This window comes from Bubalus kerabau, chromosome 22 (genome assembly GCF_029407905.1).
Source record: "Bubalus kerabau isolate K-KA32 ecotype Philippines breed swamp buffalo chromosome 22, PCC_UOA_SB_1v2, whole genome shotgun sequence".
In the NCBI taxonomy this organism is placed as follows: Eukaryota; Metazoa; Chordata; class Mammalia; order Artiodactyla; family Bovidae; genus Bubalus; species Bubalus kerabau.
Window position 1 is genome coordinate 47,596,207 of NC_073645.1, and position 25,614 is coordinate 47,621,820.

Sequence of the window (25,614 nt, forward strand, 5' to 3'; positions counted from 1 at the left end):
TTTATTAATATATTGAAAGTCAGTCCCCTGCAGCAGTGTAAAGTCCTCTTTCTCTCCATCTGGGATGACGGAAGCTGGACCCGGTTGTGCCTTGGCCTGGGAGCGCACAAGGCCTGGCACGGGGACTGCCGACCTTAGGTGTGGTCCTGTCCACTCCACTCAGGCCTGCCTGGAGCCGTGAAAGCACACACTTGGTCACGTGATGACTAAGTCATCCAGCCTGCTCTCCAAAGATGCTGCCAAATTCCCTGTGTACCTTGCTGAAAACTTTTTCTTCTTAGCGTCAAAAAACTAACTCCCCGCTCCGTACCATTTTGCCATTCTGACTGCTGTCATATTTTTCGCTTCACTTCAAGTACTTTTTCACACCCTCTGTTGGAGCAGAGGAGGCAAGAGAAGCACCGTGGAGAACAAAGGTAAGCCTGATAACCCTCCTTGCAGCCAGTCCTCTGGCCGCTTCCGCATCACTGCGCCGCCCTCTTGGCCCCTGAGATCCCCTTCCTGTCTTTAAGGCTGGAACAGGCGTTTCCCGTGGAGGAGTTTGCCGTTCCCTTACCCCTGTAAGTGGGAACATAAGCCACCGTGGTTCAGACACACCCCGTCCTCTGCCGCAGCTTTTCCATGGGCTACTCTACTCCCCTGAACACCCCTTCTCTCTCCTCCCCTCCTTGGCCAAGCTCCAGTCTCCCTCAGCTCACCGCCTCTTCGTTACTACAACCTGGAGCTGGGGGTGGTGTGTGTGTTTTGTTTTGAGTGATCCACATTCTCTCTCCATCTAGCAGTGAACCTGCTGTGTCAGAAACAGCACAAGGTACAGCTCTGACTGCTGGGCACCAGGAGGTGGCAGTTCTCTCCTTTCTCCCCAGGCCCGAGAGGGCAGGGCCGTGCTGGGCAAGTCCAGGTCTCCCGTCCCTGTGGCCCCAGCAGGCTCGCTCTGGAGGCTGCAGGCTGAATGCCAGGGTGCGTGGACGCAGGGCCCTGTCTGCGGGAGCAGGAGGGTATCTCTACGGTTAAACCTGTGGGTGCACAAGGAGGGCCTGGAGCGCCGTGCCGCTCAGGGGACCCAGGGGCTTGGGGGAGAGAGGACGTTTGCTGAATCATAACGCAGCTTTATTCTGGGAAGGAGAGGATGACTAGGAGGTGATTTCTGAGAACGCCGAGCCTTCACTTACGCTCAGTGGCGGCGTTCAGAATCGTGTCCTGGTAGGCCTTGTAGATGTTGATGAGGGTGAAGTGATCTCCGTCAGGATGTAAGAACGTCTTCCAGCAAGACAGGGCGGCCTCCTCAGCTCCGCGGGGCAGGTGCAAAAAACAATTAGGAGCTTTAAGACATGAAAAGTCAGAAGGTTGGCGATAATGAGCCATTCCCTTCAGCACAGCAGGTGGAGGGGGCTCACTGCTGCGTGCAGCCCTGCCCCCGTCTCCTGGGAATGACGTGTTTTCCTTGTTTCCTTAGAAATCAGAGCCGCTCGGGGTGAGCTGTCATCGCGCGCGTGTTTCTGTTAGCTTTACTCGGCTGCTTGGCACAGCGGACACCCTGCCTGTGTTACAGTGGGAGCCAGGGGACCTGGGGACTCAGAGGCCCAGGGACAGGACCGGAACCCAGGTTCTGATGCAGCAGAGCCTCTCATTTGTTCTGCCAGTAAAGGAATCTATTCAAACCTATAAACCAAGGTGAATGAGGTGGGAGGAGACAGGAAACACACAACGATCGGCAGGGGTAAGGGTACTTCCAGTGACGAGTGTTTCTTGATCGGTACCCGTTACTTCAGCAAAGGCAAGCTTGGTCACCTGTCTGATTTAAGAAAGTCACTGGGGTTTTACTTAGGTATTTTTCATATTAAGATAATTCTTATGCTTTTCTACCTTTTCAATCTATTTGAATTGAAAATATTTCATTCCCATGTCAATGGATCTCATTTAAATCTATACCTGCTGCAGGACAAAAGAACCATCCTGAAGGAATACCTGTCACCATGGCAGCGATGGTTAGCATTTCATCGACACAGTCAAATTCACAGGATGCTAAGATGGACTTGGAGAGTTGTGGATCAAGAGGGAACTCTGACATGATGATTCCGAATTCAGATAGATTTCCATCATTGTCCAGTGCTGCCAGGTAATCTAAGTCTTCCAAAGCCTGCATCAGACTCTCTGGTGCTGGGGAAGACAAAATTAACAATTAGAAAGTCTCATACCACCAAGATGGGGTAACAGGTACTGGATTTTCCCTCCCACAGAGAACCACCAAATGATAAGCAAAATATGTGAAACAACAGTCTGAGAGACAGAGACCACCAGGCAGTGAATGACAGTGATTCCTGAGAGGGGTCATCATGCAGGAAGCTTTACTGCCCTCAGTTTCCAGGCTGTGATGGTAGGAGGGGAATTGGGGGAGCTGCCGGGTTCCCCACATCATGGAGATGGTGCTGAGGGTCCCTGGAGACTCGGGTGGCCAGAGCTTGAAGGTCAGACTTCCTGAGAGAGCTCTGCAGGAGGACTCAGATGGACGAGGGCCCCTCGCTCAGTCAGCAGGGCCCATAGGAGAAACCACTCCAGGCCAGGAAGGACAGAGGATCCGAGCCTGATGCACCCATGCAGTCTACGACAGGCCCGTTCCCACCAGCCAGGCTGCAAAGCCTCACGGTTCATGGGGCTCTGGGGAGGAAAAAATAACTACGCTCTCCCACCACCCCCCACCCCATAAGCGCAGTTCCAGTGCCACCTACATAATCCTGAAATCAACCCCTGAAAGGATCATCCTGCAGCCCAGGGCAAGCTCGAGAATACTTCTAGGAATACGAAATGTCCAATATCCAACGCAGTAAGACGGACTATGTCTGGCATCCAGTAAAAACCACGAGGTAGGAAAATAGAATCCCACAATAAAGAGAAAAACGCACCAATCAAAGCTGACCCAGAACTCACACAGGTGACAGCACCAGCAGCCAAGGAAGAGGAAGAGCTATTCGCCATTTGTGCATTTAGAGACCCTGAGGCAAGGGTGAGGCCTTGAGAAGTCACAGCCCCCAGGAAGTGACTCCAAACAGATGGGCTCCTTAGAAAAAGTATTTAGTCCAAGGTGCCAAGCAAGCCCTGAAATCAAAAGTAACACCTGACCCGCCCGAGAAGGTGCAAGAGGCAGCAGCAGAATAAGCATCTCTGATTAAACAGGGCAGGAGGGGCTGTGAGTGCAAGCTTAATTACTGAGAGCTGTTTAGAAACCAGTTTCCGTAAGTCAGCAAAGCTTCTTCATCGTAAGTTACAGGATCTCTGGCAACTGTCCCTGTGAGGATTGGGCTGGACAGCCAGCCTCTGTCCCCAGAGGGCACTGCTCCTCATTTTTATACCCTGGAGTTGAGTTGGCTGCACCCAGGGTGACTGGTGGAAATAACATCATAACTCTGCTTCCGGTCCTAACAGCGGAAGGAGACAAGAAGTTCTTGGGGGTTTTATTATGCTAGAAAGAACATGCAGATGGTACAGGTGAAGGAGCACTCATAAAAATAACTGCATAAGGTTTGCTAATATTGCATTCTACATTTTGAGCCAGCTCCCCAGTACGGCCCATAAAAATGTAGGTAAAAGAAAAGGGTTTAGAGGAGGATTCTTTACGGCAGTGCTGTTTAAGTGTAATCCGTGGTAGATAACGCTAACAAATGGAATGTCGCTGTTTTAGTGCCAGGCCTCTTCTTTACAACACTGCAAAATCACGCTGCTTTATTCCAAAAGCAATTTCAATATGAACAAAACATCATTTTTATTAAGCTCTACTGCCCACGGCCGCTGTACTCCCTGCAGGATAGCTCACTGCAGGGTCACACGCCTGCCCCCTGCCATCACTCAGAGTCACCTGGAGGGCTACTGACACACTCTTTCCTGCACCCTCTTCCCACGGAAGCCCAAATGCCATGCTCCAACATGGAATCTGCGTTTTCATACCACAGCACCTGCAGAAAGGCTGCTCACAGACAGGCCGTTTGTCTGGAATAAGGGTTGAGCCCATAGCTGGATGGAGGGCTCAGCGCTGATCCAAAGCAGGAGCGCAGGTCCAATGGGTCCAGGGCTCTGCTGTGTCATTTCTAGAACCAACAGCCTCACGTGGCATCTTTCCTATGGCCTTGAAAAGTCTGCCAAGATTTTCAATGTCAAATAGCAGGGTCTCCCCTTCCCTGTCACGGGGAACTCCGCTCAGGTGCTCAGCAGGCGAGAGAAGAATGCAGAGATGGAGACAGGAAGCTGCGTGACTGTGCCGTTCAACCTCTGCCCTCGGGGGTCCCGGAGGCATGGCTTGGGGTCACAGGACACCCTACGTCCTTGTCCCGACACCCTTGGGCTGATGCTAGTCTGAGTGGCATCACTGGCACCACCCGCAGCCAGAAGAATTGTGATGTGTGGACACCATGGCATCAGAAATCCTGTCACAAAGCAAGAGCGAATCGAAGCACCACTGCCTTCGTGGGGGGACAGCTGTGCTCACCCCGTGCAGGCCCTGTGTCGTGTAGGCGTGTGAATTACACACACGCACACATATGCAGACGGACGTGGAGAAAGACAGCTGGACAGGGCAGGAGGGCCTGGTGGGATTTAGGACTGGGGCCCAGGCATCGTGTGCACCCAAGTAGAGCACCCATGGAGCGGAGAAACGGAAGAATCATGACGGTGGCTGGTTGGGGGTGTAGACTCTCAAAAGTCCGGGGACTCTCAGGCAATGGGAGTAGGAGTTTGACTCTGGAGAGGAAGGAAAGGCCCCTGTCTCACTTAATTTCACCAGGACAGGCTCTAAGTTCTGGCAGGTGCCAGCCTCCTCCTGTTACGCAGTGCACGCAGCACCTCTGCATAAATGATCTCATTTGCACCTCTTAACCCCCTGTCTGCATGTTACCGATGGGGAAACGGTGAGCGACCTGCACAGCCACAGGGCTCTCCAGCCTTGCTGCTCAGCTGTGGGCACAGCCTCTGGACCAGCCTTCCTGCGGCGGCTGTTCCAGCCTGTGCACCATCGGCACGGCCACCTCCAGTCTTGTCTCTCTTGGTTCCAAAGCCCAGCTCAGCTCCTGCCCATCTTGGCTCCTCCCAGGGAGCCCAGCGTGGCCTCTCAAGGCCTGGGGATCAGTACCTGTTTTTCACACCATCAAAAGTGCCTCGAGAGGATCTCCTGTAGCCTGGGGCCAATAAGCCTTCTGTGTCAGAGCTCAGGTGGGCACCACGTGGGTGGTGACAGCTGAGCATGTACTCCACATGCATCATCGTTCTCGGGGGCCACAGAGAGGAAGAAGGTACTGGCCTCTGCGAAGAGACTGCTCTGATGATGCTCGTGTTCAAATGAACACGCCAAGGCGCCCTAGTGGGCAACACGCTCGCCGAATGTCAAGCAGCTGGTAACGAGGGCCAGGGTGCTGGGGTGCCTGCAATCCGGGCCACCTCTGGCCTGGTGTGCCGAGGAGAGCCCCGTTTCCCTCTCTCCCCCAGCTCGAGGAAGGCTGGCATTCCCATTCAGCCTCCACCAGCCGGGCCCAAATAACAGATCCTAGTCACTGGACCCACAAAGAGCTGAACGGGTTCTGAGGGCTGAAGGCGCTTCCTTCTGTGTCTTCTAAGCTCTCCCTTAGATTTTCTTTTCATTCTGAAAATGACCTCCTCTCGCTCCCGCGTGCCTCACGACACTGGCTCGCACGGGTTTCGGCACCTTCATACCTCTTCTCCGCCCTCCTCCCCGCGTCTAGGAACAGCGGTCGGCTGCGTGTGGCCTCGGGCAGATGACGTGTGGCCTCTGTGAATTCAAAAACAGAGGTGGGGCCTCCTGCCAGCGCTGGGGTCGAATCCTGGCTGTCTGGGGGCGACCGGCAGCACGCTCCCTGCCGGGGATGGAGGGATCCACGCCAGGCTCCCTCCCATGGCCCGTTTCCCTCCGATCTCTTCACACAGACTGTTAGGTTTTAGCCCCTTTGTAAACTCCAGAGCGGAATCTCGCATTTCCCGCGATGAAGGACCCACCACTTCTCGGGTGCATTCACCAACCAGTCTCCTCGGATGGAAGAGAAAACTGCCGAGCGTCTTGACTCCCTGACTCACAGGCTGAGAAGTCCCAGCCTCATCCCCACAGGTCAAGGGTCTGGATGCGTCTTCAGGGCCCTGACCCGACCCTGCCCTTTCCTCCTTCCCCCGTCTCTGAGACGGCCCTGTCTCATCCCGAATGCCATGTTTGGCAAGTCTGCATTTGGGTCCACTCTTCACAGATGGTTCCAATGCCAGTCGTCTGGCCTCCAGCAAAACGAGCTCTGAGGCCAGATACCAAGGTGATGTCTGGTGTGGGCCTGGGCTCAGCAAGCTTGTCCCCGCCCGTGCTGACGGCGCTCCCCTGCCCTCCCAGAGGGAAGATGCCTAGAACCACCTCAAGTGGTCGGCTGGCCCTGGACTCCCTGACCCGGATCAACAGGGACTTCGTCCTCCACTCACCATGGAGGTCAGTCCTCAGCACCAGGGAAGAAAACGAGGGATTTTAAGAGAGCTGTGCCAAGGGACCCTGGAGGAGGGCATGGCAACCCACTCCAGTGTTCTTGCCTGGAGAATCCCTACGGACCGAGGCGCCTGGTGGGCTGTAGTCCATGGGGTTGCAGAGTCGGACATGACTGAGCGACTAAGCACGCACACACACACAGGCCAAGGGAACTGGATGAATAGCCTAGTGGCGCCACATCCGCTTCCATGGCCTGCGAGTCCCGTGGAGGGCGGCCGCTCGGCTGCATCTGCGCGTCTCATTCCCGGCGGCCTTAGACGCAGCAGCTGCCACCGCCCTCTTTTTTTCCCCTTTCACAACGATGAGTCAGAGTTAGTCCACAGTTGTATTTCCCCAAAGCACAGCAGAAACAGTTACATGCGTACTGCCAGGAGACAAGAATAAATCGTTTCCCTCGCCCTTTTGTTCCCAGCTCTCTGCTCTAGGCCCCACGCACGGAGTGAGCAGCAGCGGGTGACCACGAGAAACACAGCAGTTCCTCTGCACTCTGGCTGTGCTGTGCCATTTGCTTTTTAAAATCCTGGACGTTACAAGGCCTGCTCTTCTCTCATCATGCTGGTCCACCAAGTAACTACTGGAATGAAAACAAGATGCCAGGCAATCAACGTGAAAGAAAAGAAAGTGAAGCCGCTCAGTCGTGTCCGGCTCTCTGTGACCCCATGGACTGTAGTCCACCAGTCTCCTCAGTCCATGGAATTTTCCAGGCAGGAGTACTGGAGTGGGTTGCCATTTCCTCCTCTGGGGGATCTTCCCGACCCAGGGATCAAACCTGGGTCTCCCCTGGACTGCAGGCAGATGCTTTACCGTCTGAGCCACCAGAGAAGCCCAGCATAAGCAGTTTTCAAAAATAAAACCTGTTTCTTCAGGGGGTGGTGTCTGGAGTGATGACTGGCTGGCTGGGGTCTCCAGGGAGAGACTGGAGAAATGGATGTGAGTGACCCACCCCCACCTTCCAGACTCCTTTTCCCTCAGGGACCAGAGCGAGACCCAAGGGCAGGGGGAGCTTCACCATTTGCGAGGTAAGGGCTCATGGCTAAAGGAATCCTGGTTTCCCAGCCTTTCTGGATCTGATCACCCACCCCCCAGGGCCCCAGCCTGTCCCCTCCAACCACTGCTGTAGAAGAAAAACACATTCTGAGTTTGCTTGCTTACATTTGCTTATACACGTTTTACAGCCTTCCTGTGACTGCTTCTTTCCTCAGAGCTACCATTGCAAGGTACGTTTATCACTAATGTATCTATCACTTCAGCTAGTAAGGAAGGGCCCAGGCCTAATGAACCTCTTCTCAGATGGGGAAGCTCTGTGCCAAACCAAGCTGGCTGATACCCTCAGGGTCAAGCCTCAGGCTTGGGACCGCATGGCTGTTATCCCGGTGATGTGCTAATTTTCCCAAGAACCTGAATGCCAAGGCCTTCTTTACATGTGTTCCATGTAGGCCTCTCTCTCCTGCATGCCTGAGCTTCTGCTGGAGAACAGCAACCCTTTTCCTGCAAGAACAGACGGCTCCCAGGGAGGAGATGGCTACAGAGGAGGAAGGAGGTCTGTCTTGGACGAGACAAGGAGCTCACCCGGTCCCTCTCCTGGGGATCCCACTGCTCCTCTAGGGAGGAGTCTGTTGAAAACCTTAGATTGCAAGGGTGCACAAAGTAACTGGTCTTCCAAGTCTTTACTGGGAGAGTTTCAATATTAAACCCCCTATGGTTCTAGCTAGGGAAGGTCTCAGCGCCACCCCGGCTTCCAATGTCCTGGCCACCTGTCTCCCTGTGTCTCTGTGTCTGATGGCGACAACTTTCCAGTGTCAGGACGGGTATTTCCTAGAGGGTGCTTTTTTTTTTTTTTTTTTTTACAAAATTTTTAGATGACTTCGGAGAATGTTTACCTCTAGTGGAGACAATGCTTCAGGACAAAACAAAGCCCCGGGCTGCTTGCTCTGCCAGGGGGCCACCCACTCTTAGGACGGGGGTGGGCAGGAGCTAAATGGGCAGGGCTGCAGCCAGGAGCCCTGCCGGGCCGTGCCCGCACCTACCGGGTCTGTTCATGAAGTCACAGTGGCCCAGGCCCGCGATGTCCACTCTCTTCATGAAGAGCACCATGCTCGTGAGGTTGGCTTCCTGCATCTCTGCTGGCTTCAGCGGCCTCATGTCCCTGGAGGCAAATTCTTCGGAGTACAGACAGAAGAGTTTTCCTGGAAGGAACCGGGCAAAGACGGGGCTGACGTGTCTGGGGCGCCAGCAGACGGGAACCGCCGTGCGTGGCTCCGGGGCCCGCGGGGCTACCTGAGGGGGAGGCGCCGAGGATCTGCTTGCGGGTCTCGGCCTGGCTCTGGCTGATGGGCTGCGTGACGAGTGAGTCTGCTCTGATCCTGGGGTTGTACACCTTTGAACGGAAGGACAGCGGCTTGAGCGTCGGCTCACTCAAGACCCCGAGGGCTCGCTCGTCCTGAAGTGACTGCTGTTTGCAGCACCTGACTTCATGAACTGCTCTGCTACTGACTCATTCCTTTTGTACGATATTCGCTATTGTTTCACTTGCCTTGAAATGGAAACTGCAAGAGCTTTGATAAATGAATTTAAGGGCTGTCTGCTTTCACTGAGGCTTCTATAAATATGAGGGCTCTGCATCGTCTGCTGAAACATGGATGCCGCTTCTCAAAGCGCCACGCTGCCCGATGGGGACAGATACTCACGTGCCCCGTGGACAAAAGGATGATCCTCTGACAGTGCCGCGTTTCCTCAAGCTTCTATTCAAGCGGACTGTGACCCCCACGGTCTCACCTCTATAATGCACGCTGGGCCTTCCCGGTCCGATAGGCTAATATAAAGCTACAGACGGCACTGACAGTGATTCTTCTCAGGGCCAAGTTTAAAGGTAAGTGATAAGCCTGGGTTCTCTGAATGGTGGATTAATTCTGCAAGGTCAAGCCAAACTGATCCCAAGGAAACCTCCTAATGGCTGGAATGGCTCTGTCAGAGTAATCAAGGATACTGAGGAGACCCGTAGTCTCCTACGGGGATAAAAGTGACACAGCACCTCATGACAGTAAACGGAGCAATACTCAGGGCAGGTTCTTTTCAGTTTACAGGCTAGGACTTCTGAAACCCCACTGTCTTTGAGAGCTTGAGCCATCCTATTTCCATTTTTCCTAATTTTTAAGGACAGTGATTAAAAGCATACATTTTAAAATTTAGGATGGAATTTTACCATGTCAATGATAAAGCCAAAATTTTCTAAAATAAAAGTCAGTGTACTTGCAACTAATCTCTAGTAAATTACCTGGGAGAAGATGCTATTACTCTGATAAAGAGGCTACCAAAAACACCTAAGACATGTATGGAAGCAAAGATTAGCTTGGGAGTCAAGTAATTTGCGTTAGTAGTTGTGTTTCCTTAAAACTTTTTCCGTTAGCACCTCAGTCAATTTAATTTTCCAGACAACCCACCTGCTAACGAAAGGCACTCAACCTGTGCTTAGGACTCTGGTTACCGCATGCAACAGAGCTTCTCTGCACACATGGCCAGACACAGAGGAGTCCCCAGATCGCAAAGTGATAGGAACCCAAGACAACGGTCAGCAGTCTGATAACTGCCCTACTCAGTTTAGGCAATTTACCTACTCAATAATAATTACCTTTCTTCTCTCCACACCCACATCAATAACAAACTTGACTGTGTTGCTGCAGATCAGAGATTCTCCGGAGCTAGCCGTTAACACCACTCGTCTCTGATAAACTGGGCATCTTTTTTCTGTTTCGTCATTTGGCTTGAACAGTGCACATTTCTCTTTTGGATACAAAGGAACAACTACCAGCTCTCCAAGATCTGGGTTTAAGTTAGATCCTTCTTGGCAGACAATTTCATAGGCTTTTTCAATATCCTAAAGTAAAACAAGAACATCATCCATGAGAATAAAGTACATTATAAACAACTTGGTCCATATTACATAGAACATAGGCAAAATAAGGACCTACTGAACAGCACAGGGACCTCTGCTCAATGTTACGTGGCAGCCTGGATGGGAGGGCAGTTCAGGGGAAAATGGATACATGGATTTGTATGGCTAAGTCCCTTTTCTGTCCACCTGAAACCATCACAATTTTGTTAATCGGCTATACTCCAATACAAAAGTTTAAAAAATAAAAAAATATTTTTAAAAATATGGCAAAAGCTGCATAATGTATTCATGGAAAGAAATATTTGTTGTCTATAGGTATCATCAAATTCAAAAAGAAGATATAACTGTGTAAGAACATTTCTTTGGGGAAGTTAAATATAATTTATAAATGATTTCATTGCTTTTAGTCCAAAATGGCTTTCCTTTTGTGAAATGTACTGTCTTTGCCTTCACGCATTTCTCTAGCTTAAGGCAGTTTCTCACCTCTGTTAACAATGACAGGGCAACAAAAGTTATTTTCAGATCGGTGAGGATGCACCACTGTGCTCTGATGGTGGCAGAACTAAGAACTGTAAAGCAATCTCTAGGTTTCCAATAGAAGCAAATATACATATACGTCTCATAATCAGGACTTTAATCTGGGTCATTCTGAAAATGATTACCCACTAGCACTTAGCATTTTAAAAACAGAAATGCAATGAAGCAGGCAGGAAATATTCACTGTTATTTATATATTTGCAAGATTTAGGAATTTAGAAATACTCTTTAAAAATGTTTCATTATCAAATACATTGAAAAAGAGTAAATTATGTGCCCTAAAACTATAAACAAGTGTATTACTGCAAAATGCTCAAAAAGCAAGGCATTTTACACAGTACTTTTTTATTAAATTTTTCTCAAATCACAACCAGATTTCTACAACCTCATATAAGAAAGATGTTACAATGTAATTCTTACACCTTTTGTTTCCAAAATTTGTTTTTTTTTTAAGGGTCTAACTCCAGATGGAGGAAGTCAGTCAGTTCAGTATCTCAGTTGTCTGACTCTTTGCCAATCCATGAACCGCAGCACGCCAGGCCTCCCTGTCCATCACCAACTCCGGAATTTACTCAAACTCATGTCCACTGAGTCAGTGATGCCATCCAACCATCTCATTCTCTCTCATCTCCTTCTCCTCCCACCTTCAATCCTTCTCAGCATCAGGGTCTTTTCAAATGAGTCAGTTCTTTGCATCAGGTGACCAAAGTATTGGAGTTTTAGCTTCAACAGGAAGCCCCATTTCATTTTATTAGATTAGATTTCACTAAAAGTCTAAGTAAAACAATGCCTTCTGTGACTTTTATAAAGATTTGAGGCTCCTGTCCAGCGCTCCAGCTCATCTTTCCTTCCCTCCACACCACCTGTCAGATGGGACTTAACTAACTCAAGGCCTTCGCAGGCGGACAGATCTGCCTGGAAAGTAGCAAGACCTGGGGTGACCTATTACCCCAGAGACCCCAAGGAAGCAGGGCAGAGGCTGTGGCCCACACTGCAGTCACCTGGGCACCTCCTCCTGCTCACACTTCCCTTTCCTATGGAGCTGGTCTACTTGGGGCAGGTGTTTTTTTTTTTTTTTTTTTAACCAAGCAAAGAGCAGGACTACTGAGTGTAAAGAATGAAAGCTTGCCAGCTGGAATAATCAGAATAAAGCTATTTATTCCAATTTTTTTTTTTTAATCATTCTAATCATGTCACATTTTCAGTGAGGCAAGCTTAGAGATTTGCAGAAAGGAGAGTAAGTCCTTGATCTGTGTCTCCCTGCACGTGGCTGCTGCCCAGGCCTCACAGGGACCTGGTACGTTCCTCCTGGTGGGGAGGTGGCAACCTTGGCACACACAGCTACCCGAGCTGGAAGAGGAGGCTCCATTCCAGCAGCCCACTCACAAGTGTCCAATCAAATAAACCTTCAAACTGCACTGCCATAGTTCTCTTTCTCTGAGAATCGAGGCCTGTCATTTTTCATTTGCTTCCAGCTGCTAAAACTTCAGTTATAACAGGATTCTAATGTTGAATTTTGTTCCAAATGGGGAGGAAAAAGAATTTTAAAATATCTTCAAAAAGAAATCAAAAGCAGAGCAAAACAGAAACATTACTGTATCTACTTTAGATTCCTCAAGCTCAGATGACAAAAAGCTTGGAGGTCATACCTTCATAATTTTTAAAAAGTGCCTAAGATACTCATCTGGTGCGTCAAACTGTCTACTCATTTCCTTCTTGTTCAAGGTGTTCAGAGCATTTACGTCCGCAGGGCTTTCCCATCACACCTGCAACAATGGTGGGAGACGCAGCCCCCTGCGCTGAAGGAAGACATCCAGCCCCAGAGGAAAGGGCCGTGACCAGGTGGGATATTTTCCAGGAAAACCTTCCACGCAAGAGCACCTTCGTGTGACAGCTTCAGGTTGCATGACCGCCTGGCTAGACGGTCTCATTTGTCTTTATTTTTGTTTTCCAGTTAATCTACTTCACTTTTTCTTCAAGTTAAAAGATGGTAAAGTGGTTAGGAGCAACACCCTGTAAACATGCAGGCCTCCGTGTCTCGACTGAGCCCAAGACACAGGGGGTGCCTGGCTCGCGGGTGTTAACTCACAGTACGCGAGGGGCTAGGCCAGTGGTTAGGGAAGACGGGAGGCCCCTGACGTTCACGACTGAGGGAATCTCTGCACTTTAAAATGGATTTCTTAAGAGAAAAAAAACCAACAAGTAATACACTTCTGTTAGACTGCTTGGCTTTGTTTTCATATGACATTGGGTTTGCTGTGGCAGATTCTAAAGCTGTGTATCAAAATCAAGAAAGATTCAAACAGAAAGGGGAAAGGTGGTCAGTAGCTGTTAACATGGATTTCAGGGCAAGACAAAATTTTCCAAAAGACAAATTCTGAGACCATAGCAGAGTATCTTATGCCAGTTAATCCTGACATGAGGAGTAAAAAGGAAAAAAGAAAAGTCCATCAGGATACTGAGCTGTGTTCAGCTTGTCAGGGAATAGATGCAGAAAAGAAACCCAGGTAACAGCTGTGGGATTTGGGGCTGGGCTGCGAGGAAGATCGCTGGCTCCCAGAGAAGGCATGCTCTAGCTGCAGGACAGCTGTCCTGCCGCCCACCAGCCGCCTGCTGGACGAGGAGGAGACCCCCCAGAGACCCCCGTGCTCCACTCGGCCACAGCAGCAGCCGCTGCCAGGACGAGTGAGTCCTCACGCTCAGAGGCTCAGATTGCAAACTCTGCCCTGCGCCTTCCCTGCACTACCACGTGTATGACTTTAAGACTCTGCAGGATGGACGGTTTCTTAAGGAGATGTCTTTCCGGTATGACTTCCAAGAAGATTCTATACCCTTCTAAGCCCTGTGGATTTTACAGCTCCTACTACTATCCTACGTAGAAATGCATCTTCTGAAGTCTGACAATTAAACAGTCATTATGACATTACTTATAGCTTCTATGAAAGAATCAAATACTACCCCCAACTCTCTTATGAGCTTTATTTTTCAAAAATCCATTTGAGAATTTTTGGTTACCCTGAAGATGACTACTCACCCTATCAGTCTTAATTATACTGCCCCCGTCCCCAGCATTGAGACATATGCCTTCTTTTCACCTGGCAACTCTAACTTTCTAATATCTTAGACTCTTTAATTCCGCCCTACCTCCCTTCCTGAGGCTTTACCCAGTTACACTGAAAACCTCTGTTCTCAGAAATCCTTTCCCTGTCTCCTTAATCATTTTATTTCTTCCTGCAGGACTTTCTTGAATATCTCGAATCATGCAGGATTAGGGAATGATAACAGAATACATCACTGCAGCAGGCAGATTTACTACTCAAGAAACTGTATAAGCTATACATGAAAAACATAAATATGCTGTAGTTTATCACATACTGTAGATTCTGAATTACTTTCTTTACAGAAACAGATAAAATTTACATTGTGAGAAAACTGTCTAAAGGTCTCAAAGCTAAAGGCTCAGTCATCCTTCATGCTGACTATGAAGCAGAACAAATACTCCTGAAGGCATTTCAGAAAGCGTGTGCACACTGAAGGCGCTGATGGAGAGACGAGGTGCTTCTTTGTTCAGCGGGTGGCTCAGCCAGTAGCAAGCAGCTTCCTTTTGGTTTTTGTTTAATCACTGGAATCGTCATGGTCTAAAAGGCAGGGCTTTTACTCGGAGTGAAATGACGGGCAGGGAGGAAAAGGCCAGGCAGTCAGTCTCTAAGAAGAAAGTCTAACTGTTAAGATTCCGGACGTTTTTAGATTTGGCCCTCAGAGCAGTGGGAGAGAGAGAAGCAGGGTCAGGTTAACTGCGTTTAGACAAATGCAACCCCAAGCAGACCCTGACTGTCTGAAAGCAGTAACAGACGCTCAGGTGTACATGTCCAGTTGTGCTTCTGGAAAGGCAGTTTCGAGTGAAGCATTTTCTCATTCATCTTTTTAAGAAAAGTGTAGGGAGACAGCCCTCTGGGTGTGCCATAAACTCTAGTGCTCTGCCTAATTCTCCACTGACTGTTGTAGGAACACTTCCTGATTCTCTGCCAAGCGCTTAGGATACGTTCTGCATCTCCAGCACCTGTTCCTGCCATGAGGGGGGCAGCCGTACCGGTGTGGCCCCTCTGCTGAGAGGGTTCACGGCGAGCCTCTGGGGCGGCCCAGGATCCCGCTGCCTGGGGGGCAGGAACACTCTGGAGATCACCCCACAAGCTCCTCGGACTCCCCCCTCCCCCTCCTCATTCTGTGTTTCAGAACAATTCCTGCTTTTAGAGGCATTTCCCTGTTCACCCTTCAAGCACAGGCTTTATTTACTCTTTATCGAACCTTCTTCCGAAGTATAGAGAAATGAGGTGTGATGGAACCAAATATTTAAACAGCTAATTAGCAAACTGAAACCTGTATGTTATTCAAAGCTTCCCAGCAAGGTTCAAAGGCTCCCAGTAAGTAACCTTATTGCTCTGGTACGTTAGACTATTACTCACTTACTTGTTCACAGGCCAGAAAGACAACGATGTCACCCTTCTCGCCCGAGTGGTGAATTTCAAAGATAAGGCGTAAAATAGACTCAAAAGACTCCTTCTGAGCCCCACTAAGATACACAACCTCCACGGGGTGCTTGTTTTTCACTTGGATGAGAGGCACGTTTCCATAGTAAGAACTGAGTTTGTTGATCAGGTGAGGTGAGGAGTTAATTATGAGCTTCAGTTCCGGTCTTGCTAGTAACACATCTTTAAGAAGTCCAAGTAACACGTCAGTTGCGATGCTTCTTTCATGAACATCATCTAAGATGATGACCCCATAGCTGCCCAAAAAGGGATTGGACATCATTTCTCTTTGCAACATATCATCAGTACAGTACCTACAAAGAGGACACATTAACATTAGAATGCGCTCATGAAAAAGATCATACAAGAAACTCCGGACATAAGCCACAAAAATGCCTGTCTAGCATCCTTTTGTCTAAATCGGGAGCTTAAAATCTTGATCGGGGCCAAGATTCCTTTAAGCTGATAAAATCTACAGACCTTCAAAACCAAAAAATACATATAAACAAAAATTGTAAGCTCAGTTTGCATATGTTCACCGACCCTCTAAAGACCATCACTGAACCTTAGGTTAGAGACCTCTGCCTTAAATGTTTATTAGAGATATTAACAAGAGCTACACTGAACATCTGCCCTGAGCTTTTTAAACAAAAAAGTAACCTAGCAAAACACTCCTGTCAGGTAAGAGTTTTCCCCTCCCATCAGTGGAAGAACGTTGAACGGGAGCACACACTGTTCAGTGTAGCACGCACGTACATGGATGACCGTCCTGGCTCAGGTTCTTGGCCCGGTGGGTCCACGAGGAGGACTCTGTTGCTGGCACTTTTTGGGAGATGACATCACCAAGGTGTGAGCATCAACAATTTTATACCCACAAAAAAGCACCTAAAAAGTAATCACCTATTTGAGGGCAGCATGCAAACTGGGGAGTATTCCTGGAGGAGGAAGGGGTCAGTAGTGATTTTAATGGAATTTTCCAGTAGTTCTTGGGAGGTTTTTTAAAAATAATCACAAATACCTATTAATCATCCAGAACCATACAAACATCATCTCTCTGACAGTGTTCACATATCTACCTATATTATTCCTTGAGGAAGCCAATCCATAAGCTTTATACCTATGTAAGGAATTTATTTTATTTGTCCCTGTCTATGGCAGGTCTGAAACGGCTATTCTTAGAAAGGCCTGCTTGCAAGGGTGCCCCTTGGCTGGCATTTGGGAACTTAGACTTGGGGAGTGTTCTCACATTCCAGAACTGAGGCTTACTGTCTGTAATATGGTCCAACCTGCTTTCCTTCTGGCAGTCCAGAATTTTAGAATACAGCAGGAGGCAGAGGGTGCCTATGTGACCAGCCCCAGCACAGACCCCTGGCACAGAGTCCCTGATGAGCTCCCCCGAAAGGACAGCATTTCACACTCGTCATCACAGCTCACAGCTGGAGGGACAAAGCGTGTGCTAGGTGAGTCCATGGGGAAAGGCTCCTGGACACCTAGCCTGGTTCCTGTGGGCTGCACCCCTGGCACCACTTCCCTCTGCTGACTCTGTATCCTTCAGTTCAGTTTAGTTCAGTTCAGTTCAGTCGCTCAGTCATGTCCGACTCTTTGTAACCCCATGGACTGCAACACACCAGGCCTCCCTGTCCATCACCAACTCCTGGAGTTTACTCAAACTCATGTCCATTGAGTCGGTGATGCCATCCAGCCATCCCATCCTCTGTCGTCCCCTTCTCCCGGCTTCAATCTTTCCCAGCATCAGGGTCTTTTACAAGGAGTCAGTTCTCTGTATCAGGTGGCCAAAGTATTGGAGTTTCAGCTTCAACATCAGTTCTTCCAATGAATACTCAAGACTGATTTCCTTTAGGATGGACTGGTGGGATCGATCTCCTTGCAGTCCAAGGGACTCTCAAGGGTCTTCTCCAATGCAAAAGCATCAATTCTTTGGCACTCAGCTTTCTTTACAGTCCAACTCTCACAATGTTACATGACTACTGGAAAAACCATAGCTTTGATTAGACGAACCTTTGTTGGCAAAGTAATGTCTCTGCTTTTTAACATGCTGTATAGGTTGTATCCTTACACTGTAGTAAATCTGAGCTGTGGATCAACTACATAAGGAATCCCATGAGTCTTCCTAGCAAACCATCAGACGTAGGGGTGGTCTTGGAGACTCTGACACAAGTTCCCAATTAACCCACTTCAAGGAAGAAAGAAAAAGGAGAAAACATTAAGTTTCTAGTGTGCGCCAGGCATTGTGCTGGTACCATAGTTCGCACTTAACCTTTAGAGTAAACCTTCAAGGTAGACACTACTATCCCATTATTTGTAAAAGAGGAACCTGAGGTTCAGACTGGTTAAGTATCCTGCATATGCTCATAAAGTAACGGAGAGAGTCAACTTAAGCCTGAATATCTATTACATCTCACGCCATCATCAAATTATAAAGATCGCTTCCGTGGTCACCATGGATTCGTAATAAAGCCTACGTTCCCCCTTTCTGCACCTTTATGGAATTGGACGTGTGCTTTCTGCCCTTCTCCTATACTTGTTCTCATTCTGTGTCTGTCTTACCAAACAAGTAGTGATAAGTTGCTGTTTATTCCTTTTCTCAAACTTATGAAAGAAAATATATCGAATACTACAGTACCATACTTCATGCAAAATAAAAACAAACAGATGCATCCAAAACCTAGCTGTCAGGTGTCGTGCTGAGATTCATCAGTTTGATACAGTGATGTCAGTGCTGCTGGTTCTTGTTTAACACGAGTTATTTTAGTCTATGCTACTTCCTTAATGTCAGAAATGAAATCTCTATTCCTGTCTCAGCAAAACTCATCTAAGCACTGATCTGACAGGAAGAAATGCTCCTTCTCTGCCAGAGGTATGTATGTGATGGGAAAACGTCCAGGCTTAATCAAAACGGGAGAAGTTGTGACTCACCTAAACTATGAGACTCAGCAAGCTAGACCTGGCCTTTCGGATGACTGTAAGGAGATCCAACCAGTCCATCCTAAAGGAAATCAGTCCTGGGTATTCACTGGAAGGATGGATGTTGAAGCTGAAACTCCAATATTTTGGCCACGTGATGCGAAGAGCTGACTCATCTGAAAAGACCCTCATGTTGGGAAAGATTGAGGGCAGGAGGAGAAGGGGACGATAGAGGATGAGATGGTTGGATGGCATCACCAACTCAATGGACATGAGTTTGGGTAAACTCCGGGAGTTGGTGATGGACAGGGAGGCCTGGCGTGCTATGGTTCATGGTGTTGTAAAGAGTCGGACACAAGTGAGTGACTGAACTGAACTGAAGGGAATACTAAGGATCAATCCTAAAACTTACCAGACAAACCTCCAGCTTTCTACATAAGACAGAGACCTATTTCTTACCTTATATTAATAAGATCATGTGTACAGTGCTTAAGAAAATGCTGTCCCTGATGACCATGTAAAAAGATGGATACATCTTGGAAATGTCATTTATACCTTAAATTCTTAAGACTAAATTTATGAAAGCTAAGAACATAATATGCTACTGCTAAGTCACTTTAGTCGTGTCCGACTCTGTGCGACCCCATAGACGGCAGCCCACCAGGCTCCCCCGTCCCTGGGATTCTCCAGGCAAGAACACTGGAGTGGGTTGCCATTTCCTTCTCCAATGCATGAAAGTGAAAAGTGAAAGTGAAGTCGCTCAGTTATGTCTGAGCTCAGTTGTGTCTGACTCTTAGCGACCCCATGGACTGCAGACCACCAGGCTCCTCCATCCATGGGATTTTCCAGGCAAGAGTACTGGAGTGGGGTGCCATTGCCTTCTCCGGATTAGATGCTAAGGAGGTACAAAGAAAATGGAAAAGACAATATCAAATACAGAATACTGCCATCCACAGTCAACAGTCCTCCTTACAGCCTCTTATTTAAATAGTTTTTCAATCTGAACTTATCAATAACTATGGTGAGCATGCGTCTTCCAGGCAATGAACGTGGCTGGAGTTTACCTCTTTAGTCACCCAGATAGCTAACACGGGCACTGTGCTCCCACACACCAGGCACACACAGCAGCTCCCTGAGTTCTCACAACAACTCCTGAGCACGTGTGGCAACCACCACGGCTCAGGGATGAGGAAGCGGAAGCAGAAAGGTGGGGCAAGGCAAGGCAACAGGTTAGCGTCTCTGAAATGAGCAGAGACGCTCATTTCACAGCCACACCACCTGCTCTTTGGAGCACAGAGCAACAGGAAGAAAAGAAAGGATGACTTTCTTTTATCAACACAGGGCTTTTCACTAGCTCTGGCCCCTTTGCTTGCAACTCAAACTCTGTGAGCAACAAATCAGTGTATCTGCTGACTCTGCACTGGCTGGGGAATGTCAGGGTGGAAAGTGCAGCGTCCCAGCAACAAGCGTGCCTGGGAACTGAAGGGAAGAGATGAGACGGCTGGGCAGCCCGGCAGATGCGGAAGCCACCAGAACCTGCCGTGGTCGCTAGTTCCCCTCTGCCTTCTAAGGTGTGCTGCGGGTCAGCTCCTCCACAGCTTCTGAAGGCTATTTTCTACGTTAAGAAAGGAAAGCTACATGCAGAAAGAGCTAAAAAAATTGTCAACAGAAACTGTAGTCCTGCCTTTGGCTGTAAGGATTGAATGCCTACAGTCCTACAGGGTTTTCCCCGTAAAGCATGAAAGCCCAGTCCCTACCCATAACAGATGTTTAAAAGGTGAGGTGTGTCTCTGACCTGCCCTGATGACATTACTGGGTTACTCCATAAGTGTTTATCTCTATGACTTCATAAATATATATATACATATGTACACTTGATCTATATTAATAAGATAAAAACACCAAAAGATTTCACGTTAAAAGGGACCACATCCAAGAGTCCTTTTCATAAGGTTTCCAAAGTTGCTGCTGCTGCTGCTGCTAAGTCACTTCAGACTCTGTGCGACCCCAGAGACAGCAGCCCACCAGGCTCCCCCGTCCCTGGGATTTGCCAGGCAAGAGTACTGGAGTGGGTTGCCATTGCCTTCTCCTCCGAAGTTGAGATGGCATTAAACATAAAAACACATCTATTAAATGTAAACTAGTCAGAGATATCCTTTAATTAAAAGTATGACCACTTGAAAGGCCACTTTAAAATATAAAGGATGAAAAATGAATCTGCTGAGTGTGGGATCCTTCAGCCTTTCAAGGGTGCATGTCATGCCCAACTCCTCAACTTGTTTGTGAGTCCCCAAAGCAGGGAGGTTTGTACGTCTACCATTTGCATAATGAACAGTTTATAAACACACTAACACAGTGACTCGGGGACATCATGGCGCTGCTAAGAGAAGGTTACATATCTTCGAGAAGTGCAAGTCCCAGGGCTCTTGATGGAAAGGTCCCCTATGGTTTAACACCGGCCTGAGGATTGATGTCTTCTACTTTTGAAGGTGAACGTTTGCAGGAAAGCAGCTTACTGCAAACTGAGTGAGTTCTACAGGCATTCTGGGAGTGAGAAGCACTCTACAGGGTCTGCAGCAGCCGCGGGGACCAGCGCTAGTCTTCCCTTCCATCATCACGGGTGCTGCATGCCCTCCATGGGACCAGCATGTCAGACGCTGGGGGTACGAGTGAGCAGAGACCAGCCCTGCCCAAGGTCCTCTGCCGGGCTGTGCAATGCCAGGGGATGCGCAGCATCCCTGCGAGGCCAGCAGGGGGCATTCCCAGGGGTGTGCCCTGGCGCGCTGCTGTGCCCACAACAGGGTGAGAGACGGGCAGACACACTGCCGCCAAGACCCTCGTCTCAGCCCCCGGGGCAGCGCCTGGGCCAGCTGACGCCCTTGGGACGCCTCATCTTTCCATGAGGGCTGCAATGGAAACCTGCCTGAGAAACTGGCCCAGAGCAGGGTTTTTTTTTTTTTGTTTTTTTTTTCCCACTTTTCTTTTTCCTTCTGCTAAACTCTTGGAACCCGCTGTGTAAAGGAAATCTCACAGTGAAGCTAAAAACAGATAAAAGGATTTTTTCTCCCCCTCACAATTTGTGGGAGCTACTGACAAGGGTCCCTGGAATCCCGAAGCACCTGAAAAGTAGAGTTTCAGAAACACTGACCCACAATGCCACCATGAAGGGCTGATGTGACATTTTACAGAGTCCAGCAGAGAGCTTTCTAATTTACACTAAGGGAAGGTTGAGGAGGTCTTCGTAGAGTGGGTGACCTCTGCACAGGGCCGTTCACAACGAGGAGGAAATTAACCCGGCCTGGAAGAGGCACGGACATTCCAAGCGGACGGAAGAACGTATTGAGGCCCATGGACTCGAAGAACCAGGTGTCACCATGGCTGGCACGTGGACAGCTCTTACATGCCCCGCAGAGCTGGAGCTCCAGAAGGTCTCTAGGACCAGCCGAAACAAGTCAGAACTTTTTGCTGAGGACTGTGGGGAGATATGGAAGAAGTTTACAGACAGGAGATCTCTGATGGTGTCAGGCTGGTGACAAGAGAGATGAGTTACTGTTATACAAGTTACAGGTGCTTAAAGCAGAGAACGCAAAGAACATGCTCTTCTGGGACTGCAGAAGATGAGCCAGGAGCCATACCGGGCACAGCACGAGGAAGCCCCCCAGACCAACCTCAGGATGGTTTCACTGGTACAGCAGTTCTCAAAAGGAATCACGTAGCCGACTTCATGACCAATGTTAACATCCATCTCGTCTGCCACGCGGAGGGCGAGCTGGACCGCTGTGGGCTTGTGGACCTGCGTGCACACCACGCCCCCGTGCTGGTAGTGGATGGAAAGGCAGTACTCGGCACACCACTGCGGAACCTTCAGCGGGACAAATGAGAAAGGGTCAGCCCCACGAGCACAACGACAAAACCCAAGGGCTCGCTCACACGTGATTTTCTTTCCACCGGTGGGCTGCGCAACATCGCGTGAAGCTGAACACCCTGTATTTACGCCTCGAGTTATTATTAGAAAATAAAGTTAGGAATAAACAGCAGTTAGCACGGACTGTGGAAGTCAGACCCTCAGATGAAAACAGGAAGATTAAAACAAATAAAAGACAAAGTAAAAAAAAAATTTTAACCTCAGCTTTTATGAAAAGACTAATATATTTAAGATTATTCTTTTCTTTCTGGTTAAAAGAAAGTACCATCAAAGACATGGCTTCTGGTACCAACTCTTATGCTTTAAGCAATGTAAATATTAAATATCATTTAGATGAATAACAGTCATTCAAAATTACAACATTTACATTTAAATCTAAATGATCATAACAAAATAACCAGATAAGCCTACTTTAACTTTCCGTGGCAATAAAAGCTAAAATACACTGGCATTTATCAACTATATATGATGAGAAAAGAGCTCAGTGAGATAACCAACCAATCTTTTCAGATTTAGAAAGAGTCAGTTACAAGATGGCCAAGTTATTTCTTTTCAAATCCTTGTACTGAAATGTATATTAGTTCAATTAATTCTATCAAGTTTATCTGTGTAAGAATTATTATAGTAGAAAGTACTAATTCATTTGTATGTGCAATCTTTTTAAAAATTTTCTTCTACGTATTACAATTTTAGAACAGTATACATACATGTGAATCTGTCTCTCACACACACACGTGTATGCAGCCATCTTAGGGCACTGTCAGGAAGTTACACTTCGTTACGTGTATTTTTAAAATAAACCATTCTGAGTGCTTTTTAATAGATTCAAAGTATTTGTTTTGACATTTTTAATTATCTTCAGATTTGCTATTTAGTGGGGCTTCCCGGGTGGCTCAGAGGGTAAAACGTCTGCCTCCAATGTGGGATACCTGGGTTCAATCCCTGGGTCGGGAAGATCCCCTGGAGAAGGAAAAGGCAACCCACTCCGGTACTCTTGCCTGGAAAATCCCATGGACAGAGGAGCCTGGTGGGCTACAGTCCATAGGGTCGCAAAGAGTCGGACACGACTGAGCGACTTAACTTGCTATTTACTAGACCCACTGTGAGATTCCTAGATTTTACTACTCACTATAACTTGAAAGTCAAGTCACTATAACTGTGAAGTCAAGTGGGCCTTAGAAAGCATCACTACGAACAAAGCTAGTGGAGGTGACAGAATTCCAATTGAGCTATTCCAAATCCTGAAAGATGATGCTGTGAAAGTGCTGCACTCTATATGCCAGCAAATTTGGAAAACTCAGCAGTGGCCACAGGATTGGAAAAGGTCAGTTTTCATTCCAATCCCAAAGAAAGGCAATGCCAAAGAATGCTCAAACTACCGCACAATTGCACTCATCTCACATGCTAGTAAGGTAATGCTCAAAATTCTCCAAGCCAGGCTTCAGCAATACGTGAACCGTGAACTTCCTGATGTTCAAGCTGGTTTTAGAAAAGGCAGAGGAACCAGAGATCAAATTGCCAACATCCGCTGGATCATGGAAAAAGCGAGAGAGTTCCAGAAAAACATCTATTTCTGCTTTATTGACTATGCCAAAGCCTTTGACTGTGTGGATCACAATAAACTGGAAAATTCTGAAAGAGATGGGAATACCAGACCACCTGATCTGCCTCTTGTGAAATCTGTATGCAGGTCAGGAAGCAACAGTTAGAACTGGACATGAGATAACAGACTGGTTCCAAATGGGAAAAGGCGTACGTCAAGGCTGTATATTGTCACCCTGTTTATTTAACTTATATACAGAGTACATCATGAGAAACATTGGACTGGAAGAAACACAAGCTGGAATCAAGATTGCCGGGAGAAATATCAATAACCTCAGATATGCAGATGACACCACCCTTATGGCAGAAAATGAAGAGGAGCTAAAAAGCCTCTTGATGAAAGTGAAAGTAGAGAGTGAAAAAGTTGGCTTAAAGCTCAACATTCAGAAAACGAAGATTATGGCATCCGGTCCCATCACTTCATGGGAAATAGATGGGGAAACAGTGGAAACAGTGTCAGACTTTATTTTTCTGGGCTCCCAAATCACTGCAGATGGTGACTGCAGCCATGAAATTAAAAGACGCTTACTCCTTGGAAGGAAAGTTATGACCAACCTAGATAGCATATTCAAAAGCAGAGACATTACTTTGCCAACAAAGGTCCATCTAGTCAAGGCTATGGTTTTTCCTGTGGTCATGTATGGATGTGAGAGTTGGACTGTGAAGAAGGCTGAGCGCCGAAGAATGGATGCTTTTGAACTGTGGTGTTGCAGAAGACTCTTGAGAGTCCCTTGGACTGCAAGGAGATCCAACCAGTCCATTCTAAAGGAGATCAGCCCTGGGATTTCTTTGGAAGGAATGATGTAAAGCTGAAACTCCAGTACTTTGGCCACCTCATGCGAAGAGTTGACTCGTTGGAAAAGACTCTGATGCTGGGAGGGATTGGGGGCAAGAGGAGAAGGGGACGACGGAGGATGAGATGGCTGGATGGCATCACTGACTCGGTGGACATGAGTCTCAGTGAACTCCGGGAGTTGGTGATGGACAGGGAGGCCTGGCGTGCTGTGATTCATGGGTTTGCAAAGAGTCGGATACGACTGAGCAACTGATCTGATCTGATAACTTGAAAAATATAAACATGACTTACCAGAAATCAAGTAACTGCAAAATGAATACCTGCTATAACCTGCAGATTTCTGAGGACTGAAAGTGTAAATGCAGTTCCTCTATTTTAAGACAGGTGTCAGCCTTGTCAACAGGCTGAAAACTAATCAGCAATCATTTACTCAATACTGGCTTTGTCTGACTCTGTGATTGTACAGTCCATGGCATTTTCCAGGCCAGAATACTGGAGTGGGTAGCCTAGCCCTTCTCCAGGGGATCTTCTTTCCAACCCAGGGATCAAACCCAGGTCTCCCACATTGCAGGTCGATTCTTTACCAACTGGGCCACCAGGGAAGCCCAAGAATGCTGGAGTGGGTAGCCTATCCCTTCTCCAGCGGATCTTCCCGACCCAGGAATCGAACCAGGGTCTCCTGCGTTACAGGCAGATTCTTAACCAACTGAGCTATGAGGGAAGCCCTTGTTCCACGGAGATGAGACATTTAACACACTACCCTCAGCAGAGCTGGAATCAAGGCACACCACAGGAATGGACAAGGTGCTCAAGTGGACTGAAGTCAGGAGTTCTAGACCTGACCTGCCACTAGCTTCTGATTTGTAAATATCAATTTTATAAGCTTCCACT

General features: G+C 48.1%; 1 protein-coding gene across 2 annotated transcripts in view; it reads right to left on the bottom strand.

The window, feature by feature from the left end:
- DHX32 (DEAH-box helicase 32 (putative)) overlaps positions 1-25,614 on the bottom strand; it is a 52,700-nt gene that overhangs the window by 3,149 nt on the left and 23,937 nt on the right. Inside the window, exons 3-9 of one of the 2 annotated variants that reach the window (XM_055560849.1) lie at positions 22,069-22,262; positions 15,417-15,789; positions 10,149-10,394; positions 8,798-8,897; positions 8,548-8,706; positions 1,969-2,160; positions 1,173-1,289 (exon numbers count right to left, since the gene is read on the bottom strand). In XM_055560849.1, the coding sequence (XP_055416824.1) occupies positions 1,173-1,289; positions 1,969-2,160; positions 8,548-8,706; positions 8,798-8,897; positions 10,149-10,394; positions 15,417-15,789; positions 22,069-22,262 (1,381 nt within the window). Of the gene's footprint in view, positions 1-1,172; positions 1,323-1,968; positions 2,161-8,547; positions 8,707-8,797; positions 8,898-10,148; positions 10,395-15,416; positions 15,790-22,068; positions 22,263-25,614 lie in introns of both variants that reach the window. The other variant, XM_055560847.1, reaches the window with a different exon arrangement.